The sequence below is a fragment of the Bos indicus genome, chromosome 28 (genome assembly GCF_029378745.1).
Source record: "Bos indicus isolate NIAB-ARS_2022 breed Sahiwal x Tharparkar chromosome 28, NIAB-ARS_B.indTharparkar_mat_pri_1.0, whole genome shotgun sequence".
NCBI classification, from domain to species: Eukaryota; Metazoa; Chordata; class Mammalia; order Artiodactyla; family Bovidae; genus Bos; species Bos indicus.
Genome location: NC_091787.1, coordinates 26,805,652 through 26,828,801, shown reverse-complemented (window position 1 = coordinate 26,828,801; position 23,150 = coordinate 26,805,652). Strand labels below are relative to the sequence as shown.

Genomic DNA, 23,150 nt, shown 5'->3' with positions numbered 1-23,150 from the left:
CAGTCACACACCCCACACACACTCACGAGCCTCACTATCACACACACCACATACACTCATACACACATACCATACACACTCTACACATGTACACACATCTTAATCTCACACACATACCACACACAGAGCCTCACAATCACACACACCATACATGCACATACACCCCACACACACTCACAGACTCTCACAGTCATATATACCATACACTCCACACACACTCTACACATATACAAACACACCACTCACATACTCCACACCCACAGACTCTCATAATCACACACACCACACATACACTCATACACACACCCCACTCACACACCACATTCTCATATACACACCACACACAGATCCTCACAATCACACACAACACACATACACTCATACATACACACCCCTCTTACACACCACATGCACCCAGTCACACATACCACACACACTCACGGACTCTCACAATCATATATACACTATACACACTCTACAGATATACAAACACACCACTCACATACTCCACACACACTCAGACTCTCATAATCACACACCCTACACACTCAACACACATACACACATCCCACACACAGAGACTCTCACAATTGTACACACCACACCCACACTCATACACATGTATGTATACACTCACAAATACCTCACTCACATACCACACACCCTCACTCACACACCCCACACAACCAGAGTCACACACACACTGCACACGTACACACACACACACAATCTCTCTCACACACACACTCTCTCCAAGGCTGGGGACAGGTCATAGAAAGACCACAGAAACAGAATTAGCAAGAGGTGCAGCGCTTCAGGGAAGGAAGAGGCTGGGATGGGACACAGACCCTTTTAAAGAGTGATCCCCGAGCACATTCTAGAAGAGCACAAGGTCTCTGCTAAGGGGCAAAGAGACTGCCAAGGGATTAAAGATAGTTTCCCAGACAGCGTGGATGCAGCTGGACCGTGAGGGCTTCCGTGGACTTGGATGGACAGTAAGCACCAGAAGGGGAAGACAGAGGTGAGGGTGGTACGAGGCAGGTGGGCATCGGGAAGGTGCCAGCTTGGCTGGAAGGAGGGTGCAAAGGGATGGGTTAGCACCCACTGGCAGCTGCCCTGGGCTGAGACGGCCGCCCTCTAATCACCTGCCCTGCATGCAGATGCCTGGGCCCCACCCCAGGCCAGACGAGCGTCTCCACAGGCTGGGCCTGGGCCTTGGATTGTGAAAAGTTCCCTGGGCATCTACAGAGCTTGGGCTGAGACTTCAGCACTGGGGGGCCACTGAAGGTCTGAGAGTAGGGGTGACCTGTTAATGGAGGACTCAGGGCAGACTGATGCTCAGGAGGAAGGAGGCTTACTCGGGGGCCTCTCCAGCTTCTCCTCAGCATGGGAGTCAGCGGGCAGCCGGGGGCACAGGCCCAGGACAAATAGGGCCAGCTCCCTGCCATAGGGTGTCCACCCCAACACCTGAGTGTGCCCCTTAAGCCCACCACAGATGGATCGCCACCAGGGGGAGCCCCGAGGACTGAACACCCCACCTCACCTCGCACCCTCCCTCTTCTCACCGCCGCGCCACTGTTCCAGGCCTGGCCACCATCCAGGGCCCACAGCAGCCCTCTCTGCTCCAGGAAGAGGGTGCGGCATAGCGGCTGTACCTTCAGGCACCGGGAGCACCCAGGGGAGGGCACAGATGACTCCCAGCCCCCAGGAACCAGGAAGGGCGGTCTCCTAACAGCTGGGCCACAGCTGGAAGCCTTCCCATGCAGGCACACAATTTCAGTCTCATGCATCTCCTTTGGGAAGGCTCCCAGACGGGCCCTTACCCCGGACGTGACACAACCCACAGCACCCTGAACAGCGAGCTGGAGGAGACAGGCTCGCGGGGCCTGTGGCCCCTCCCGCATCTGCCTCGGGTGATTCGGCCTTTGGGGCCTCTGTCATCATTGCTCCAAGGGTCGGGAGTGGACGATCACTTGCACAGCTGGCCCCTCCCATTACCTTCCAGAAGCATCTCTGGAGCCTTGGGAACGGAGCAGGAGTGGAAGGCGGACAGTGAACTGGGCCCTACTGGGGTGAGGGGACCACGGCCAATGCCTTGACTCCCTGGGAGACGGGACTGGGTTCCGGTCCCAGTTCTGCCATTTAAACTCAGCCCCACGTCGCCAGGGGTCAGAGAGCTCAGTAAAGAATGGTACAAGGAAATACCTATAAGTCCTGGGAAGCCACACGGGTCCAACCATTCATGGAACGGGGGGTGGGGGCCCGGCACAAAGGTGGGGCACACACAGGCCCTGCCCGCAGAGATGCCTGTGGTCTGGGGGAGGCAAAGGACAGTCGGCAAACACCCAGAGCAGCCGGATGGCGGGATCGAGGCAAGACGGGTAGCTGGAAGAGGAAGGGGCTCTGAGAGAAGGAGGATTTGAGGTGCATTAGGAAGAAGGGGGCAGGAAGGTGTCCTGAGAGGGGAGGAAAGGGTCGAAGAGTGAGGTGGGTTCAACGGAGGGAGTGGGGAGGAGTTTGTAGCAGCAAGGGACCTAGAGCCAGGGGAGCCCCGGACCCTACAGACAGAGGAGCCGGTGAAGGTTTCCGGTGGATGTGAGGGTGGGAATAGCCCCATGGCTGCTGCCTGGGTTAGATGACTGGGCAGGGTCAGGGCAGGATACCTGTTGTTTTAGGAGTCAGGCAACCAAGTGCTCAAAAAAAAAAAAAAAAACTTTTTTTTTTGTTTAGAAATTAAGCAGTGAACCAAAAATTTTAAAAAATTTTTTTACCTAAATACAAACTGTGGCCAACACAGCACAATTCTGCCTGTCTCTAAGGATGAATACGTCATACTGAGAAGCACTGGGCATCCACCACCCCATCCCTTACCCTGCTCCCCAATCTCCATCCAAAGGCCAGGAGCCTAGTTCAATACAGTTTCTTAGAGAGAAGGAAAGGAATTCACCCACTGTCCCACCAGGTGAGAGCCACTGCAAACTACTTTCGAGAACTCAGAAGTAAGGTCCTGGGGTGTGAAGAGGCCCCAGCTCTGGGCTCAGCCCAGGGGCACAGCTGCACCAGCCCTTATCCTCTTGGCACCCGCTGCGGCTGGGGGGACACAATCCTGCCGTGCCCTGAAACTCCAGCAAGGATTCTGAGGACCATCTGGGGTGGAGAGGTCAAGTGATTCCTTCCGAGTCCTACTGACAAGGTAGGGTAGAATTATCTCTAAATTCAGACCACCGGGTCAAGGTGACGCCTGACACCCGCCGGAAGGTTCCTTAGGTGCATCCTGCCAGACCGCAGTCTATGATTTGAGATAATGACCCACCTTCCTAGCAAAGCCCTGGTTTCCTCAAAGTCACCCCATGTCAGCACTGTCTGGGGAGGAAGACAGGCCAGCTGCCTCCAGTAGATAAAAATAGTGGCTGTTTTTAAGTGGCCTGGCAGGCCAGGCTGTCATTAGCTGTGGCGGAGCAAAGGTTTCCTCATCCACTGGGGACTGAGCACGAAAATAGACAGGGCCCGGGAAAGGTGGCCCAGGCGCTGGGGAGGTCAGGTTTCTCACGCCTCCATTCGACCCAGCATCAGCACGGGCCCCGCGGCGCCTGCAGTGGCTCCCCCGAAGCTCTGCTGCTCGCTGGACCACCTGGGAGAGCTCCACAGGGGCAGGGCCGGAAAGCCCCCCAGGTGTGCACAGGGCCCCTGAGCGCGGGTACCGGGTTGAGCATGTTCGTGCAGATCTGATGATGAGATTCTGATATGCCCTCCAGCGACCCCGTGAGGGAAGAGGGACATCTCATGTTGCAGATGGGGCTCAGCAAGGTCGCAGAGTTCTAAGCTGGGACGTGAATTCCAAAACTCCAGCTTTCCTACCAGCACCCTAGCCCCCTTCACCACATTCGAGTTCAGCCACTCCCTGCCTCACTCTTGGAGCTGTACTTTTACCCTCTTTCTTCCTCCTGTCTGGAATGCTCTCCCTTCGCCCAGCCAGGTGATGTTCATCTTGTCCCTCCAGGCCCTGGACAAGCCCTTGTTTTCCCAAGGCTCTGAACCATCCAGTCCCACAACCTGCCCTTCTTGGCTCCCATTCTCTGCACCAATTCATTAACTACTACAATACATTCCATCATGAGGGTTTCTTTTTTTTTCTTAGGCCATGTCATACAACATGCGGGATCTTAGTTCTCAGACCAGGGATTGATCGAATCCATGCCCCCTGCATTGGGAGCTCAGAGTCTTAACCACTGGGCCACCAGCAAGGTCCCCTCATGAAGGTTTCTGACTGCTTCTCCAAGGCATGACTGGTCTCCTCAAGACAACGATAAGCTGGGGCAGACGTCAGATTATAAGCAGTTTCCATCTCTGCCTCCCCACCACAGCCCCAAGTGTCTGACCAGGACCCGGTGTGCAGAGGGCGCCTGACTGGTCAATGGACACTCATTTCCTAGGTCATGTCACCCTTTCAGTGTCACCGGGGACCGAGAGTGCAGGCAGGACCCTGTGGACTCCCACACACACACCTGCATCGGGACTCAGACGTGCAACCACTGCTCATGAGCTCCACGGGGATACAGTTCAGACTCCACAATTCCACCCGCACCCCAAACGGACCTTGGGAGCCCTCCCCAAACCTGACCTGCCCATAACTTGCCCTCTTAGAGGAAACTCCATCCTTCCTGCTGCTCAGGCCCGAACTTGACATTCCTCCTCGACCTCTCCCTTTCTCAGCCCCAGTTTCGTTTAGTTCAGTCACCGAGTCATGTCTGACTCTTAAAGACCCCATGGACGGCAGCCGCACACCAGGCTTCCTGGTCCCTCACCATCTCCCAGAGTTTGCCCAAGTTCATGTCCATTGAGTTGGTGATGCCATACAACCACCTCATCCTCTGTCACCCTCTTCTCCTTCTGCCCTCAATCTTTCCCAGCACTGGGGTCTTTTCTAATGTGGGTCTCAGTCCCACATCCAACCAATCAGAGAATCCCACCGACTCTACATCAACACACTCCCAGAAGTTGTTCCGGTAAAGCCACCACATCTCAGGGACAGCTCCTGCCGGCCTCCCTGCCACTGCCCTCACCCCCGTCCCTGCCGTCTCTTCTCCCCACAGCACCAGTGTGAGCCTGCAAGAACGTGGAGCCATTACTGGAGCCCCCTGCTGCCCTCTCCCTGCCTGCTCCCCAAGAACAAGCCCTCCTTTGGTAACCACTGCTCTCCAGTTGAAGCAGGGTTCAGATTGGTCAGGAGATTGACAGCACTCAAAGATGGTCAGTTTCTAGACTTCCCTGGTGGGCCAGTGGTTAAGACTCCAAGCTTCCAATGCAGGGGACATGGGTTCAATCCCTGGTCAGGGTACTAAGATCCAACATGCTGAAATATGCAGCCAAAATATTAAAAAAAAAAAAAAAAGATGGCAGTTCCTAAGGGGCAGGGTTCCCAAATTCAGACCCCACCCTTCTTCTCAAAGTTCAATGCTACCCTCTCCTTGGGGGCTCCACATGAGTCCCTACAGACTCCATCCTCAGGCCTGTGGGGAAGAGGGGCCTCAAGCCCAAAGAAGCTTTCCACACCTAATCCCCAAGAAGGATTAGGCCCTCAGCCCAGACGTGGGTAACTGGCTTTCCGAAGATGTCATATTTTGATCAGCACTTTCAAAGCATGAAGGAGCTAAACTTGGCACCATGGGCTTCTCTGTGTCCTGTTCATTCAACAAACACTGTCACGCATAGGCCAGACTCTGGGATTCAGGGCCGACCAGATACGGTGCCAGCCTCAGGAGCCCACTGTCCCTGCACACGACCCAGGGAGTCTGCCTGGTGTCCCAGCTACCCTACAGCCCACTCCCACGTCATCCGTACCCAGGCTGGTGCTCACCACCACCCCTCAAAGCAGGCCGGGCAGCAGCAGTGAACCCAAGCGACAGATGGAAAAACAGAGATCCAGGCAGGTCAAAGTGATGGGCCCGCGGCTGCACCGGAAGTTACCAGCAGAGCCTGGGCTAACACCCAGGTTACCAACCCCCACTAGGGCTGTCAGTCACTGGAGAAGAGCGTCCTCTCCTGGAGACCAACGATGTGGACAAAGAACCAAAAGGCACAGAGATGCTGGGGGCCAGTTTCCTGTTTAATCACGCAGTGACTATCCCCTCGTCCCCCTTCCATCCACTCATGGGCAGACATTCATGGAGTCCTGCCCGAGCCAGGCAGGGTCTGAGTCAGGATTTCAGGATGAGCCCTTGTGCATGGAACAGAGACGATCCAGCAGAAAGAGTCAACTCCAGTGACAACCACAAACTTGACAACAACAGCTGTGAGCACACAGGCTGGGTATCAGGCGAGGGGGGAATATGCTGGGGTTGAGATGTGGACCCCTTCTAAACCACTGAAAACCCCAAGTCTGATGGTGCCTGCTCGAAAACCATGCCTGGCACACCATCCGTGCTCACTGGATGGACGCTGTTGAAGAAACCAGGCAAGTACGCCCGGAGGATGGAAGCAGTTCCAGCTCAGCCGTATGATGGGAAAGAAGGAAAAGCTAAGGAGGGCTCAGACTGAAAGCATGAGCCTACTCACACTCATTCATGCATTCACGCTTACACACAGACCTACAGACACCCACCCCATCTGAAAGCTGCTCTATTTTGGGCCGAGGTTAAACAGCCTCAGGAAGGATCCTCTGTCGTGTTTTACGCGACAGCTCACAGCACTCCAGGACTGCTCTAACTGCCGACCTAAGACACTTTACCTACCGGGATGAGGTCTCCAAGGAACAACTCTGGCCAAGCCAGAGTCTTGGAGAGACCGAGAGAGACCCCATGTGGGGGTCAGGGCCAGAGCTGTCTCTCTCTACATTTTTCTTAAGAAATAATCTTAGTCCTTGGGGCGCTGAGCTAGACCTCTCTGACCTCTTAGCAATCCAGGGGGGTGCATCCAGGCTTCCTTGCCAACCCTTTCATTCTGCCACAAAAGAACTGTTCCCTGGGTTGTGGCAGTGAGGAAAGGAATGTGGGCCGAGGAGTTGGGAGACAGCTTCTGATCCTGCCTTCAGCTGGTCACAAAACTTCATTAGGCCTCAGTGTCTCCCGCAGGAAAATCGGTCTAATAAAACCCACCCTCGCCTCCTCCCCAGCTGTTCTGTGGGCCCAAGGAAAGAGAGGGAAGTTCTCAGAAAACTCAAAAAGAACAGCTCAAAGTTAAAGCATCAGTCTATAAAATAAACCTCAACTTGAGACCAAGGGACGTTTTACGTCTCCCTCTGTGGCTACCTTCACCTCAGATTTTCCTCAACCTCTTTCTGAAGGGATGGAAGAGAGACAACCATACTGCTTTAAACACAGAACCAATACAGAATTTACATCACTAGCCAAGGCTAAGGAAAAGTACCCCTGGCATTAATGATTCTAACAGGACTTCCTGCAGGAGCCCTGACCTTGGTTTCTGTCACAAATATTTTCCCTTTCCAGGCCCAGCAGGAAACAACTCATCCACCAGATGGTGTCACCACGGTGGGCTGGTGGCCATCTTGGATTCTCCTCAGTCAGGGGCCCAGCCTTCTCACCTCTACCCCAACTTCATGGAGTGGCTTAGTTCAAAGCATTTTCCCTTTCATTTTTCCATTTGAGGTATTTTTTCTTAAACACCCTGAGCATTCTGGCCCCTTCACATACATGGGGTGATCGGGCCCAGACCCAATCTCACTGACAGTCTGGAATGGAGGAGGCATCATGAGCTGCAGCCCAGAGGCCCGGCAGCCTGAGGCAGGCCTCAGTGGAGAGAGGTGCCCAGGCTGCTATATCAGGAAAGGTCTGTCTCTATGGAAAATGTGTGTGCAGATTTGGTCCCACGCCCTTCTATAGCCATGACCTGAGTCTGAAATGGGTTCTTGTCTTCTGGCCCCCTTCCCCTACACAGGCTGGGAATACAAGGGCCAGGGCCGTGGTTTCCAGGTTGTACTGTTCTCCCAGTGGGGCTGGAGGTGGGCAAGGGAGGGGAAATGGTGCTTCTCCTCCTCAGCAGCAGTGTGGCACAGCAGCCAGGGCCTGACCTGGGAGTCAGGGGCTGGGGTCCCGCCCTCCTCCCGCTGTCATCTACCAGCTGTGTGTTCTTGGGCAAGCCCGGTGCCTCCCCTCCTCAACTGGAGGTAATGTTACAGGCTGCCTTGGTCGGGCATGGGCACACAGTGAAGACTGGGCCAGACCATGGATGTGAAAATGTACAGTCAGCTTGGCAAGGATACCTCCCAGTTGGCCAAGGACACATGGGGCCTGGGTCCTCCCACCTCCAGCAACTCCCAGCCTTCCATCCACCTCCCCTCTCTCAGACCACCCCCACCTAGTCAGCCCCAGACCCTCAACACAGACTCCAGTGCCATCCGGGTCTGCAGGAACATTAGGGCTCACCAAGTCCCTCCCTTCGGCTTCAGGGAAGCATCTCCCAAAGCTCCTCTGGGAATGGCAAATCTAGGGGAAAGCAAGCACTGGCCCTGCCTTCGTGTCCTCACAGCATATAGGGGGAGTCCCTTTCTGGAAGCACTGCAATCAATTAATGCAGAGGGAATGAGAGAGCCAAGATATCACCGTTTTGTAAACCCTGAATAAAATAAGGAATCCAGAAGATGAGCACCAGAGGCTGCCAGCTCACAAGAGAGACCACAGGACCTTCCAGGGCCCCGCGGCAGCACACAGCATCACCCACAACTGTGCCGGCCAAACACCAAGCCAAACCTGATGGAGCCAGGGCTCTAGGTTTACAGGGAGCACAGGGACTGCGACACAGGCTCGACAAACCCTGTGGTGCAATCAGCAAGATCTGGACTACCGGGCGCCCAGGAAGATAACCGGTTACCTATTCACACTCACTTCAGGGGAGGAAAGGAGGGCGAATGTTCTATGTTCGTTGAGACCTAAAGTCTCATCAGATAAATGCCACATGTGGATCTTTTGGGTCCTGATACAACTGCAGAAAGACCCTGGGAGACCAGTAAGAAAATCTAACACCAACTAGGTATTGCAGGGTGAGAAATCACTATTGTTTTAGGTGTGATAATGGCATTACGATGGTCTTTTTTAAAAGATCCCTTCTCTAATGTATATGCTGAAATATTTCAGAGAAAGTAATATTCAGTCTAGGACTTGCTTCAGAATAATCCAGAGAGGGTGGTGGGCAGCACTGGCAGGGCTTCAGATGAGAGAAGACTGGTCTTGATTCCTGAAGCTGGGAACACAAGGGTTCATGGAATTATTCTCCCTACTTTGACATTTTCCAAAATAATTACAAAAAATAAGTTCCTACTTTTCAATTCAGTCAATAAGCCTACTTCTAAGAATCAGCCTACAGAACCAAGCCACGTGGATGAAAGAGCAGCACACACCGTGAGATCCACGGTACCATCACCTGCTCAGAGAACAACAGGAAGCAATCTCATGGGCCACCTCCACAGGAAGAGCAGGGGACGCTGGGACGTGCCCACTCCACCATGTTATCATGCCAACATTACATCTGGGGATATAAAGGGTATTCAACAGACAGGCTAAAAAGTCCACGAGCCCCAACTATTTATTTATGAGCCTCTCCTCATTCTCCTAGAAAGTAATCTCAGTGAAGCGTCACTCACTATTCCATCCCCAGACACAGGACAGGCACTCAGCAAGCAATGTGCTAACTGAGTACACGTTTCAATCCAAGAACATCATCCAGGTGAACACACAGGACAGCCCGGGCACCTATCACGATCCTCCTGTTAGAGGACATATGTGCACAGGCACACAGACTAGAAAGAGAAGGCAAGCTGAAACCATTCCTGGGAGACTGGGTAATGGTCTGATATCGTTCCCATAACCACAAAAAAAGCAACAAACAGTCCTCATCACTGTTGTGTGGCCTCACGGTGCAGATGGAGACTCACACACGCTCTGAGCCCTCCCTCCTGATCCTCAACAGAGCAGCGACCTCCACACCCTCCCGCTCGTCTCCACCGAGGGCCCTGAAATGGTTCTACTGCCGGCAGAAGTGCACTCGCCGAGTTCCAGGAGTTGTTTTCTTACTTGCTTGTGATCAGGGTGTAAGCTGACTGTTGGACCTGGCCGGGAAGGGAAATGCACTGTTTGAGGGTTCTGGGGTGCAGGGCAGGAAGCCGAGGAGCCATGTGCTGCAGAGGGTTTCAGAATCCCAAGGCGGTGGGCTCCTGGGAGGAAACCTTGAGGTGAACAGAGTGCGGACTGGATATGGAATGTTGCCAGGCAAGTGGACAGCTGATGTAGGTGGTACGCCCACTGCCAGGCAGAGGTTCTGGGGCTCTAGCTGGGCAAACAAGCGTATACGTGCAGCACTCTGGCCTGCTCTGAGCAGACGCTGCAGTCTCCATTGGAGAGCACCTCAGGGCTTCTGGCTTGAAACCAGAGGGCAGGGATCTACAAACACAGCCATGTACCAGAAGTGAGACACAGCTGCCAAATTCCAGAGGAGTCAGTCCATCGGGGGAAACGGGAGAGGGAACAGCTGCCTTCTGGAGCCTCAGCAAGCCCCCCGCAGCCCACCAGGGCAACAAGGACCGAGACCTGAGGTCAAGGGTATCAGGGGAGGGGCTCAGGGCTGGGAGGGAGGGTCTTTGCCTCTCACCTCTGCTCTGCCTATGACAACTCATGTGGGAGCCTGGGCATCCCATTCCTCTATTCATCTGTAAACAAAGCGGTCAGATGCTCTCTAAGTCCCCTGGGCACTAAATTCTGAGAGTCTGTTCAGGGGGTTAAAGCTAGGAAGAACATCACAGGATACGCTGCCCCACAAAGATCCTTGGGGCTCCCTTTCTGGAGCATTCACTTTGTACCAGCCAAGCCCTGTGCTTCCAGTCCCCTTGCCATTCCCACACACAGCCCTACCAGGAAGCTGCAAGAGTCCAGTCTGGCAGGTGGGGGACACAGGTGGCCAAAGAGGATGAAGGTGGCCCTGTCAGAACCCAGCTCCCTCCAGCTCCCACATCCTCATTCCTTGCGCCAGTCCACCCAGGACAACCTAACTTCCTTCCTTCCCATCCACACAGGGATTGACGATCATAATTAAGTCCATTCCAGGGTGCATGCACGCACGCACGCACACACACACACACGAGCAGGAGGCCAGATGCTCCTTCAAGTCTGGAAGCCGCTGGGACAGCTCAGGTCACCCTGCTCCCAGGCAGGACAGGGACTCTGGGTCCAGTCAGGCCAGGGCAGGTACAGGGTGACCCTGGAGGAGGCATGCTGCCTTTCGAAGTAAACAGCAGCCACGTTGCCAAAAGCTGCAAGTCCCAAATCTAGGTTCATAACCAGTTCCCCAAGTCCACAGGCATTTAGACATACAAATCTCTTCAAGGCCTGTCCTCTATTCTGAGAACACTCACTCTACTTTTCTGGTATTAAAATAACCTTTCTTTTATAAAACACCAACCATGTTAGATAGTAGTTGGGTTTTTTCAGTTTTGCTCCTTTCCTTCCTTTCTTCCTTTAAAATGAACACATTTAACAACATCACATATTGGCAACCCTTGAAAGGTCCTTCCCTTTGTTTAATCTGGTGTGTGAAATAAGGAATAAGGTCTTCAGGTCCCGTCTTTGTTCTATAACAGCACTTCTGGGAGTCTATGATTAGATGGCCTCTGAGATTAGTGTCCTCATAAGAAAGGAGACCAGAGAGCCTCCTGCCTTCCCCCATCTCTGTACACACACACACACACACACAGGCCATGTGAGGACACAGTGAGAAGGCAGCTGAATGGAAACCAGGATGAGAGCCCCCACTAGAAACCCAATCAGCCAGAATCTTGGTCTTGAACTTGCCAGCCGCCAGTACTGTGAGACAGGAAATTTCTCTTGGTTACGCCATGCCGTCTGTGGGATTCTGGTATGCCAGCCCGAGCTGACTAACACACTCGGGATACCCTCTCTCCCTCTTTAGGCTTCTGTATCCCTCTCTGTAAAAGTCAGAGGGTAACACTGTATGGGTGGCTTCCCTGGTGGCTCAGATGGTAAAGAGTCTGCCTGCAATGAGGGAGACCTGGGTTCGATCCCTGAGTCAGGAAGATCCCCTGGAGAAGGAAATGGCAACCCACTCCAGTAGTCTTGTCTAGAGAATTCCACAGACTGAGGAGACTGGCAGGCTACAGTCCATGGAGTCGCAGAGTCGGACGTGACTAAGCAACTAACACACACACACACACACACACACCATTGTATGAGGCCAGCATCACCCTGATACCAAACCACACAAACACATCATAGAAAAAGAAAACTACAGATCAGTAGCTTTTATGAATTTGATGCAAAAATCCTCAACAAACTAAACGCAGCAATACATAAGCAGATCATACATCATGACGAAGAAGGATTTATCCCACAGATGCAAGCTCGGTTTAACACCCAAAAATCAATTCCAATAATACACTCCACCAACAGAATAAGGGCAAAAGCCAAAGAATCATCTCAATGGAAAGAGAAAAGGCATTTGATAAAATTTAACATCTCTTCATTAAAAAAACACACTCAATAAACTAAGAATGTGGAGGAACTTCTTCAGTCTGACAAAGGATTTCTATGAAAAACCCACAGCTGACATCATACTTAATGGTGAGAGACAGAAAGCTTTCCTCTTAAGATCAGGAACAAGACAAAGATGTCTGTTCTTGCCACTTCTAGTCAACATTGTCCATGAAGACCTTGCCAGGGAAAATTTAATAAAAAGCATGCATATTGGAAAGACAAAAGTATCTATCTCTATTTGCTGATGACATGATCTTGTATACATAAAATTGGAGGAAATTCACTAATAAAAAGTATTAAAACTAATAAATGAGTTCTACAAGATTGTGAAATAGAAGATCCATATATAAATACCAGTTGTGTTTCTATACAGTAGCAATAAACATCCTCACTATTACTGGTGATTGGCCTTCTTTTTTTAATTAAAAAATTTATTTATTTGGCCATACTGCATGGCTTGTGGGATCTTAGGTCCCCGATCAGGGACTGAACCCACACGTTCTGCAGGAAAAACATGAAGTCCTAACCACTGGACTGTCAGGAAATTCCCTGGAAACTGTCCTTTTTGAGTCTAGCCACCCATGATAGCTGTGGTCCAAATGATTAGGTGGCTTCTTACCTGGTCACTGAGGACTTCTGTGGGTGAAATAGGACCTGAGGTCCTTGCCTCCTGTATGGGAGACTGTGTATCTCACTGCCCCTCTAGGAGGCAGTGGCTGGGTGCTCTGGCAGAGTGTGGAGTGATGGGTTTCCCTAAGGTCCCTGAGTGGGGGTCAAGCAGATCCAAGAGGAAGGGGAGGTGGGGTGCACTTGCTGACAGAGTCAATTGGGAAGAGGCAGGGAATCAGTTTGGGGAGTACTGCCATCTTAACAATAGTCACTCTTCTAACCCATGAAAATGAGGAGAGAGCAAGGAAACTCCAATGCATGAAAGGGAAAAGTGAAAGTGAAGTCGCTCAGTCGTGTCTGACTCTTAGCAACCCCATGGACTGCAGCCTACCAGGCTCCTCCGTCCATGGGATTTGCCAGGCAAGAGTACTGGAGTGGGTTGCCATTGCCTTCTCCGGAAAAATAATATATACATACATGTATAACTGAATCACCTTGCTAGGCACCTGAAATGCTTTAAGTGAACTATACTTCAATAAAATATATATATATACATATATATACATATATATATTTTTTTTTTTTTTTAAAGCAAAGGAGAGAGCAAGAGGGCAAGACACGACATGTTAGACCCCCCGTGTGGCCCCCGCCCAGGACTAGCAGCAGCATCTAGGAGCTTGCTAGGCACCCGGACCTACAGAAGCAAAGGTCAGGCTGGGCCCAGAAACATGGATCTAACACCCTCCAGGTACTCCGGAACCTCCTAAAGCTGGGGGCCCTGGCTTAGAGTATGTAGTGCTCAACCTTAACCGCTCTTCGGAATTACCTAAGTTACTTTAGGAAAAGATCCATGCCCTGGCCACCCCCATCCCTAGTAGACCAATGGAATCAGACTCTCTGGGCATGGAGCTCAGGCATGGGCCTGTTTTAAAGCTCCCAGGTGAATCTATTGTACAGCCAGGGTGAGAATTGAATTGGAGGGTGTCTCAGGCCCCTCAGTTCTTCAGCTCTTTTCAGTTTAGCCCAAGCGCAGCTCACTGGGGCCACCTGGTGGCCACATTGGGGAATGACTCTGGACCCTGCTTCTGTCCCAGACCCTTATTCCCCCAATCACCAAAACCAGGGATGGGGTTCAGGGGTTCTTCCCACAGCAGAGGTTGGCACAATCCTGGCCTTTGGAATAGGGGTAAGTGGCCAGATCTTATGGGGAGGGAACGAGAGTCCTCTGCTGGTTCTGTTTCCATTAAAACATGCCAAACTCCAAAGGCAGCCTGAGCATCTACTGCTCTTAGTCCCAGCCACCCCACCCTCCCCTCCCACTGCCAACAGAGCAGAGCCAGCTTACCCATCCAGGCTCATCTCTGACAATTTCCAACACAACTGTGTTCGTGGGCACCGAAGCACCTTCACCACCTCTGAACTCTCTCTGCACTTTTCCAGCTCCTGGCCTTTGCCCATGCAGTCCCTCCCATCTGAAACAACTCCCCCTGGCTCTCATTACATCAGGACGGTTCAAGGGCTGCTCTGTGGGACCTTTCCTCTCTCCCCGAGGCTCATGCTCCCCTGATGTCCCCTGCTGCACCCTCTGTGTGTCCCACAGTGAACATCCATGGCTGCAGAGCTCAGAGGAAGGGAGGGTCCATCAGCTTTGGTGGGGTGGGGAGACCCCTGGATTGCCTGAAAGCAGCGAAGAGCCAGCAGGACCAGAAGGAAGAGGCTGTGAAGAGGGGTACTCTGACTGAGTGTGGTCAGCGTCGGGAGGGGACCTGCGGTACTTTGAAGCAGAGCTAGGCATTCCTTTCCTACTACTCAGGCCTCTAGCTACAGAGAGAAGTGGAAGCGTGGTTCTCTGCGCTCTCAATGTCTCCCGAGCAGGAGGCGCTCAGGCTCTCGGTTCACTGCTGCCACCTGGTGGCAGAATACCAGATAGCCATGTGGGAGACCCATAGGCAACTCAAAGGGAGCTGCTGGCCGTGGGGAAAACTACTCCATCTTTCAAAGCTCAGCAAAGTCTGAAACTCCTTAACCACTTTCCCCACCCCAAATTTGGTATCCCTTCCAACTGACCGCTGACCCCGGGCATAACCCAGGTGGCCTGCCTCCAACCAAACACCCTTTCCCCCAACCGTGATCTGATCTGTGACCCTGAGCAAAGGTTGGCCTGGATCAGCCATTCACAACGCATGCCCAGTGCAGGCCGAGCGCGGGGCTGGCTCGGAGCCGCCCCTTCTTGGGGACCACTGCCCCACCGCAGGTCAGCACCCAGGGGGGTGCTCACTCACTTGGGGCACAGTCTTCTCAAAGCTCCCGCTCCCTTCACAACTGTCCCCTCCCACGCCAGCACCCTCCTCTGCCCAGCAGACAGTCAAGTTCACTGGGTCAGAGAGGAACAGAATTAGACAGGTCGGACTGTGTGGATCACAATAAACTGTGGAAAATTCTGAAAGAGATGGGAATACCACACCACCTGACCTGCCTCTTCAGAAACCTATATGCAGGTCAGGAAGCAACAGTTAGAACTGGACATGGAACAACAGACTGGTTCCAAATAGGAAAAGGAGTACGTCAAGGCTGTATATTGTCGCCCTGCTTATTTAACTTATATGCAGAGTACATCATGAGAAACGCTGGGCTGGAAGAAGCACAAGCTGGAATCAAGATTGCTAGGAGAAATATCAATAACCTCAGATATGCAGATGACACCACCCTTATGGCAGAAAGTGAAGAGGAACAAAAAAGCCTCTTGATAAAAGTGAAAGAGGAGAGTGAAAAAGTTGGCTTAAAGCTCAACATTCAGAAAACGAAGATCATGGCATCTGGTCCCATCACTTCATGGGAAATAGATGGGGAAACAGTGGAAACAGTGGCAGACTTTATTTTTTAGGCTCCAAAATCACTGCAGATGGTGATTGCAGCCATGAAATTAAAAGACGCTTACTCCTTGGAAGTAAAGTTATGACCAACCTAGATAGCATATTGAAAAGCAGAGACATTACTTTGCCAACAAAGGTCCGTCTAGTCAAGGCTATGGTTTTTCCAATGGTCATGTATGGATGTGAGAGTTGGAGTGTGAAGAAAGCTGAGCGCCGAAGAATTGATGCTTTTGAACTGTGGTGTTGGAGAAGACTCTTGAGAGTCCCTTGGACTGCAAGGAGATCCAACCCGTCCATTCTGAAGGAGATCAGCCCTGGGATTTCTTTGGAGGGAATGATGCTGAAGCTGAAACTCCAGTACTTTGGCCACCTCATGCAGAGTTGACTCATTGGAAAAGACTCTGATGCTGGGAGGGATTGGGAGCAGGAGGAGAAGGGGACGACAGAGAATGAGATGGCTGGATGGCATCACTGACTTGATGGATGTGAGTCTGAGTGAACTCCGGGAGTTGGTGATGGACAGGGAGGCCTGACGGGCTGCGATTCATGGGGTCACAAAAAGTCGGACACAACTGAGCGACTGAACTTAATTGAACTGAACTGATGCTCCACACAGAGACCAGAGGCCCCCAAGTCTGATGGCCAGAGCAGCCCCCGTGGGTTATGTGACTCCACCAGCTGGGCCACGTGCAACAGAGTGCCTGGGACCATGGCTGACTAAAGGGCTTGTTTTTTCTAGATCGGATAAAATTCTGAATTTTTATATGAAATCTGGACTTTTATAGAAAACTTCTGATGTGTATAATTGAATGCTTAGTCCCTCAGGCAGCATCAGCTGTGAAAACACTGGATGGCTTTCCTGCCGGATATTAAACAGCCGCTCCCCAGGACCCATCCACCCACCTGCCTCCTGCCCAGTACCCCCAGGGCCTCCCGTGGCCCAGAAACTGGAGGGTGAATGCCTGGCACCACAGGGATCGAGGACAGGGTGTTCATCTGAGCAGTCACATCCTTGATGGGTCCCAGGGCCACAGCAGCTGCCGAATCCTCTGAACCTCACCCCTGCACACCCCACCAAGCACTGCGGAATCCAGCCGGGGAAAGTCAGGGCTGGGCGTGCTTCCATGGCAGGGATCACCTTGACTTCCAGGAGGCATAGAAGGGACTGAGAGCCCCTGAGGGTCCTGTGGGGCGCCCTAGCCGCCTCACACCCAGGTCAGCCCCTCCTGGGCTGTGCCCGCGGGGACGCACGTGGGCCGGGCTCACCTGGCGGAAGGTGCAGATGATGATCTCCCGCAGGTGGTAGTGCATGGGCGTCATGGTCTCGCTGACCGTGTCCAGCGCCGCGTCCACCTCCCTCTTCACCTGGTGCCCATCGGGCAGCAGCTGCACCACCTTCATCACCACCTGGGGCCAGAGGCAGGGGATGAGCCGAACAAAAACCAAGTTGGGGGCCTCCAGCGCCAGCAACTGGCTCGCCAACACTAAGGGCCGCGCTGGCCCTGATGGCCCCTCACTTCTCAGACAGGGACGGGACCCAAGCGCGTTCCCGGATATCTCAGAGGCCACGGCTCCCTAGGGGCTTATTTTTTCAAGCAATAGGAACCTTGCTTCAAATGGAACCTTATCCAGGACTCTAATCCATAAAACGGATAGTTGTAGTGTAACTGGAGCTGGCGGGGTGAGCAGCGGGTGTATGATAAGCCTCAGGTGGGGCCCCACTGGCTCTTTGTCCACCCTGCAGGCACTTCGGGGACACCCAGCTCTGGGAAACCCAGTGTAGACAGCCTTCCCTTTACCTGGGGAGACTGAGGCCAGTTACGGTCACTCTGCAGTGCAGGGCTCCTCCCACCCTCCCAGTCACTTGCTGTGGATCTCGCTCTGACTCAGTCTACCCTGCACCAGCAGTGATCCAGGCCTCCAGCACCCCCAACCCACTGGTACCCAGAGAGGCCTTACAAGAGTATAAATGTGAGTGTTTCCTATTTGGGTAACTTCAGTCTCTTCCTGGCTCCCTTACACTCAACATAAAAACCGAAAGCTTCCGCATGTCTACAAGGCCACCCAGTGTCTGACCCCGCCTGCCTCCCAGCCTCACTCAGAACTCCTCCTATGGGCCCAATGCCTTCCTGGAGCCCTCTTAGTCTACCCACCCCAAAAGCCCACATAGTCCTTTCAGAGCCCCGAGGTCGACCGCCACCTACTCATCCATCTCACGCACCCACGTGTTCACCTGTTCACATCCATTCCCCACCAGACGAGGAGCTCCCTGACCCCCAAGAGCAAGAGATTTTCCACCTAGGAGGCATTCCGTGGGATGATGCTAAATGAACAAAAGACCAAAACCCGACTAACTCAGCTCTCCTCTCAATCTGACCCATCTCCACAGCTGCGTCCTAGCGGGATCACGGTGGTGGTTGGGTGGGGAGGTAGGTCTCCCTCACCCCTGTGTTTCTCAGAAGAACGGCCCTGAGCTGGCACACTGGCAGGGGTGGAGCTACAGCCCAGTGGGAGGAGAGGGCTCATCACCTGGGACGACCCTGGGCTAATCCACGCCTGGATTCCGAGCTCTGACACCTCACTGGAGAGGAGTATGGACCACCTGCAGGTCCAAGCATGACCCAGGGGCAGCTCCCCAGCAGAGGGCTGCAGCTTTTTCAAATGCAAGGCACCAAACTCTTAGCCTCTCCTGGTAAATCGTTCTTCCCCTTCCTCTCCTCGGCTGTCAGCAGCACCAGCCAGAAACCCAAGGTCATCCTGCGGTCTTCCCTCTTTGCCCCAACACTAATGGTCCCCCAGACCGACCAGTGGGGACTGGGCTCCTGTTCACTGGGCAGGCCCATCCTCACGTAGGCCCCAGCTTCCCCTCTCCATGCCTTCCTCCACACACTGGCCCTCCAGCATAAGACTCTGATCCCAACCTCCCCTACTTCCCTACTGGCCCCAAGGTTAAGATCAAACACACACTATGGCCCTCCAAGGTTCTCACAACCAGCGGCCCCCACCTCAAACCCTTCATTCTGCCCAACTGCAGCCTCCCTTAGCTCCTGCCCTTTCCAGACTCCCTCCTCTGCACACTTGATCCTCTCTGCATACCCCTCCCCACAGCCCCAGGCAGACTCATTTGTCCTAAAAATGCACTCAAATGTCACCTTCTCCACGAAGCCCTCCTGGACTCCCCCAAGCTTGACAGCCCTCAGCACCAATGTCTATTTCAGCCCTTTTCATACTCTATATTAAATGCTCCCCACTGGACTGTGGGCTTGACCAGATCTGAAGTAATCATAGAGGAAGCTGGTCTAGACATGAGGATCTAGAGAAGGTGAGGATGTGGGTATAGAGTATTCTTGGGTCACAGGATGTAACGTTAGAACACAGACTCAGAGGCTGACTTCCTGGCTGTGCTCTGGTCCCATCCCATCTCTGATGTGGTTCTAGGGTGATGAGCTTGGCTCCCTGCATCAGCTGGGAGTAGTCAGGGCACCTAACCCTTGGGAGCTGTGAAGGGTGGAGAAGGAAGCACATACAGAGCTCCTGGCACAGGACTGGGTGTGAATGGAGAGAGTTCTAACTATCACGTCTGAAGGACTGGCAGACTTGGAAATAAACCATCATGTATACGGTCAAAAATCTTTGCCAAACCGTTGATGGGGAAAGGACATTCTATTCAACAAGTGGTGCTGAGCATACTGGATATCCACATGCAAAAGAATAAACTTGGACCCTTAACTGTATACTATATACAAAAATTAATTCAAAATGGATCAAAGGCCTAAACTTAAGAGCTAAAGCCATAAAATTCTTAGAAGAAAAGCTTCATAATACTGCACTTAGCAATAACTTCTTGGACATGACATCAAAAGCACAGAAAACAAGAAAAAAATCTACTAATTTCATCAAAATTAAAAACTTTTGGGACTTCCTTGGCGGCCCAGTGGTTAAGGCTCTACACTTCCACTGCAGGGGTGGGGTGCGGATTTGACCCTTGGTTGGGGAACTAGGATCCCTCATGCTGCGTGATGTGGGAAAAAAAAGAAAATTGAAAACTTTTGCATGAAAGGATACTATCCACAGAGCAAAAAGGCAATCCACCAAACCATCACATATCTAAGAAGGAACTGATATCCAGAATAGAAAAAGAGTTCCTACAACTCAACACCAACAAAACAACTTAAATCAAAAATGGGTTGAACAGACATTTCTATGAAGAAGATGAGCCAACGGCCTTAAATGAGACAACATCCGACATCACTAATCACTGGGGAAAAACAAACCAGCACTACAGTGAAGTATCGCTTCACACCTACTCGGAAGGCTATTAAAAAAAAACACACACAGAAAACAGAAAACAACAAGTGTTGGAAAGAATGTGGAGGAACCGGAACCCTGTACTTTGCTGGTGGGAATGTACATCTGCAGCTGCTGTGGAAAATAATACAGTTCCTCAACACTTGAGCAGTGAGTTACCAATTGGTTCAGCAATTCCTCTTCTGGAATTGAAAGCAGAGACTCAAACAGATATGTGTACACCCATGCTCACAGCAGCGTTACTCACAATAACCGAAAGGAGAGGACAACGTAGGTCTCCACAGACAGATAAAGCAGATAAATGAAACACGGTCAGTACTTACGATGGAATGTTATGTGGCCTTTTAAAATAGGAAATCGTGACACAAGCTACAACATGAGTGAACTTTGAAGATATCATGTCGAGTGAAATAAGCCAACCACAGAAGGACAAAAGCTGCATGATTCTCCTGATAGAAAGCACGTTAAACAGTCAAATTCATAGAGAGAGAAAGTAGAATGGTGGCTCCCAGAGGCTAGAGGAGGGATGATGGGGAGTGAGGGGATATGGTGAATTTGGCCTGAGGAAAAAGTTCTGGAGACGGTGGTGAAGGCCATACAATAGCGTGAATGTACTTAACTCCAGAGAACCACACACTGAAAAATGGTTAAGAAGGCAGATTCTATGCTAAGTATATTTTACCACAATAAAAAAATAAAAGGAAAAGAATCTGTGAATCAGCCAGGAGAAAGAAGAGAGAAGCGGTCCAGGGCAAGGGAAAAGCATATGCAAAGGCCCAGAGGCCAAAAGCGCCTGGTGTGCTTGAGGTGCTGCACCGAGGCCCGGGTGTCAGGACGGCAGGGAGGGGCAGGGCGGGAGAGGGGCAGGGGCGAGGCTGGCCAGGTCGGCAGGAGCTGAGCACGACGCTGACCCTGGGCAGCCCACGCCAACTCCTGAGTTCACATGCCCCGTCCGTCAGACAGGGAGGGACACTGCCACCTACCTGCAGGGTGTCAGGGAAGATGACACGTGGCAGGGTACAGTACCTGGGTGGCTAAATGTGCACGGTTAGTGTGGTCCATCCAGGACCCTGGCCTGAAATGGGGGGGGGGTGGAGTATGGCCCTGCACCAGGCCACCAGCCACAGCTGGGCCCCAGGCGCCTGTGAGGTGGTCCTCAATGTTGCCCGGACAAGACAGTGGCCAATGGCCTCACAAGGGCACACAGCCACCCAGCAGCAGGAGCAGGAAGAATGGGGAGGGGTCCAGCCCTCACTTCTCACAGACATCTGCCAGGGCCCAGAGCCAAGCTACCCTGTGCCCTAGTTTGCTCATCTGTGAAATGGAGACAGGGAAGTGCTGGTACAAGGAGGTGGAAGAAGGTGATGGCTTTGGGAGGAGCTTTGAACATCCCTCCAGGACTGCCAGGGAGACTCACCCTCTCTCTTCCCCCAGGTGTCCCCTGGGGACCCTAGGGGGCACACTCACCTCAAACTCGCCCTTGGTGAACTTGGCATCAGGCACGCTCACGAGCTCTTCCTCGCCCACCTCGGGGAACCCCTGAGAGAAGACAGCTGCTGGGACTGGGAGCCCAGCTACCAGACTGCACCCTCCCCCAGCCCCGCACCTAGAGCCCATGCTGGGGGTCTGCCAGCCCACACGCTATCTGCGCAGGGCTAACGGGAGGGGCCTCTGGGACCACACCAGGCACCAGCTCAGCCCCCCAGACCCTCCTGCCTTCGCCGGGGTCCCCAGGGACCAGCTGGCCCCCTGCCTGGGCAGACCCCTGTCCTCACATACTCTGATGTGCCAGAAGGCAAGCACAGCCACCACCATGGCGGTCGTGGTCCGGCCCTGGCCGCTGAGGCAGCTGAACACGAAGCCAGTCCCCGGGTCCTTGGCAAGGGCGGCCTGCAGGGCCCCCAGCAGCCGGTCGAAGTCCTGCACACGGAAACCGAGGTCGGAGTCAGTGGGTGCCCCTGCCGCACCGATTCCCAAGGCGGCCCAGGCGGCTGCCCTGGGAGTGCCTGTCCACCCCGGTCGTGTCAGGCTCATAACCTGGTATGCACACACTCAGCTCACTGAGGTACACACAAGACCTTGTGCGTGTAAATAGCCATACCCCCATATAACCCCGCATTGGACGGGTGAGCGAACACAAGCACACACCTGAGGCCCCAGCTGCTACCACTTGCCAGGGAGAACATACATATTCCCATATGCTGTGTCCCCAGGCTACCTGTGGACCCCCAGCCCTACTGCCCACCCGAGGTGGACCCAACCCAGGCCCCAGCTTCAGGGCAGTTTGGACCTCAGCCAAGCACTGCAGCACATGACCACTAGGGGGCAACAAACCACAGGCAACCAGACCACAGAGCCAAGTGGGAGGGAAACAAGCCCATCACCACTCATCACACCCGGCACACAACAGGCCAGGTGCAGACACAGACATGCCCCCAAACAACCGACACATCACACAGTGACCCCCACACAACAGGCCAGGTGCACACACAGACATGCCCCCAAACAACCGACACATCACACAGTGACCCCCACACAATACATGCCAGGCACACACTCCACACAAACCTTAGAGACACAGACCACACAAGACACACACATGCACAAACCTATAGATAACACACGGACGCACAAACCCCCTCCGTCACACAAAGCATCCTGCAGCATCCCCTCCACAAACTCCATACACACACCACCTCACAGCATTCCCCAAAACGTGCTCTCTATACGTCCCCTAGTAAAGACAAGCGGGACCTCACAGCCGCCAGACACAGACCCACCACATACACACACACACTCCACAATCACACTCACAACTACTCTGAACACACACAGACTCCACCAAGAGCACAGACATACTCACCCA

The 23,150-nt window shown here is 53.0% G+C and overlaps 1 protein-coding gene across 14 annotated transcripts in view; it reads right to left on the bottom strand.

The window, feature by feature from the left end:
• The window catches only part of PALD1 (phosphatase domain containing paladin 1), an 83,913-nt gene that overhangs the window by 5,615 nt on the left and 55,148 nt on the right, over positions 1–23,150 (bottom strand). For all 14 annotated transcript variants that reach the window (XM_070781784.1, XM_070781788.1, XM_070781793.1 and 11 more), the window contains 3 exons: positions 22,064–22,204; positions 21,752–21,823; positions 17,243–17,383 (listed from right to left, as the gene is read on the bottom strand). In XM_070781784.1, the coding sequence (XP_070637885.1) occupies positions 17,243–17,383; positions 21,752–21,823; positions 22,064–22,204 (354 nt within the window). The remainder of the gene's footprint in view (positions 1–17,242; positions 17,384–21,751; positions 21,824–22,063; positions 22,205–23,150) is intronic.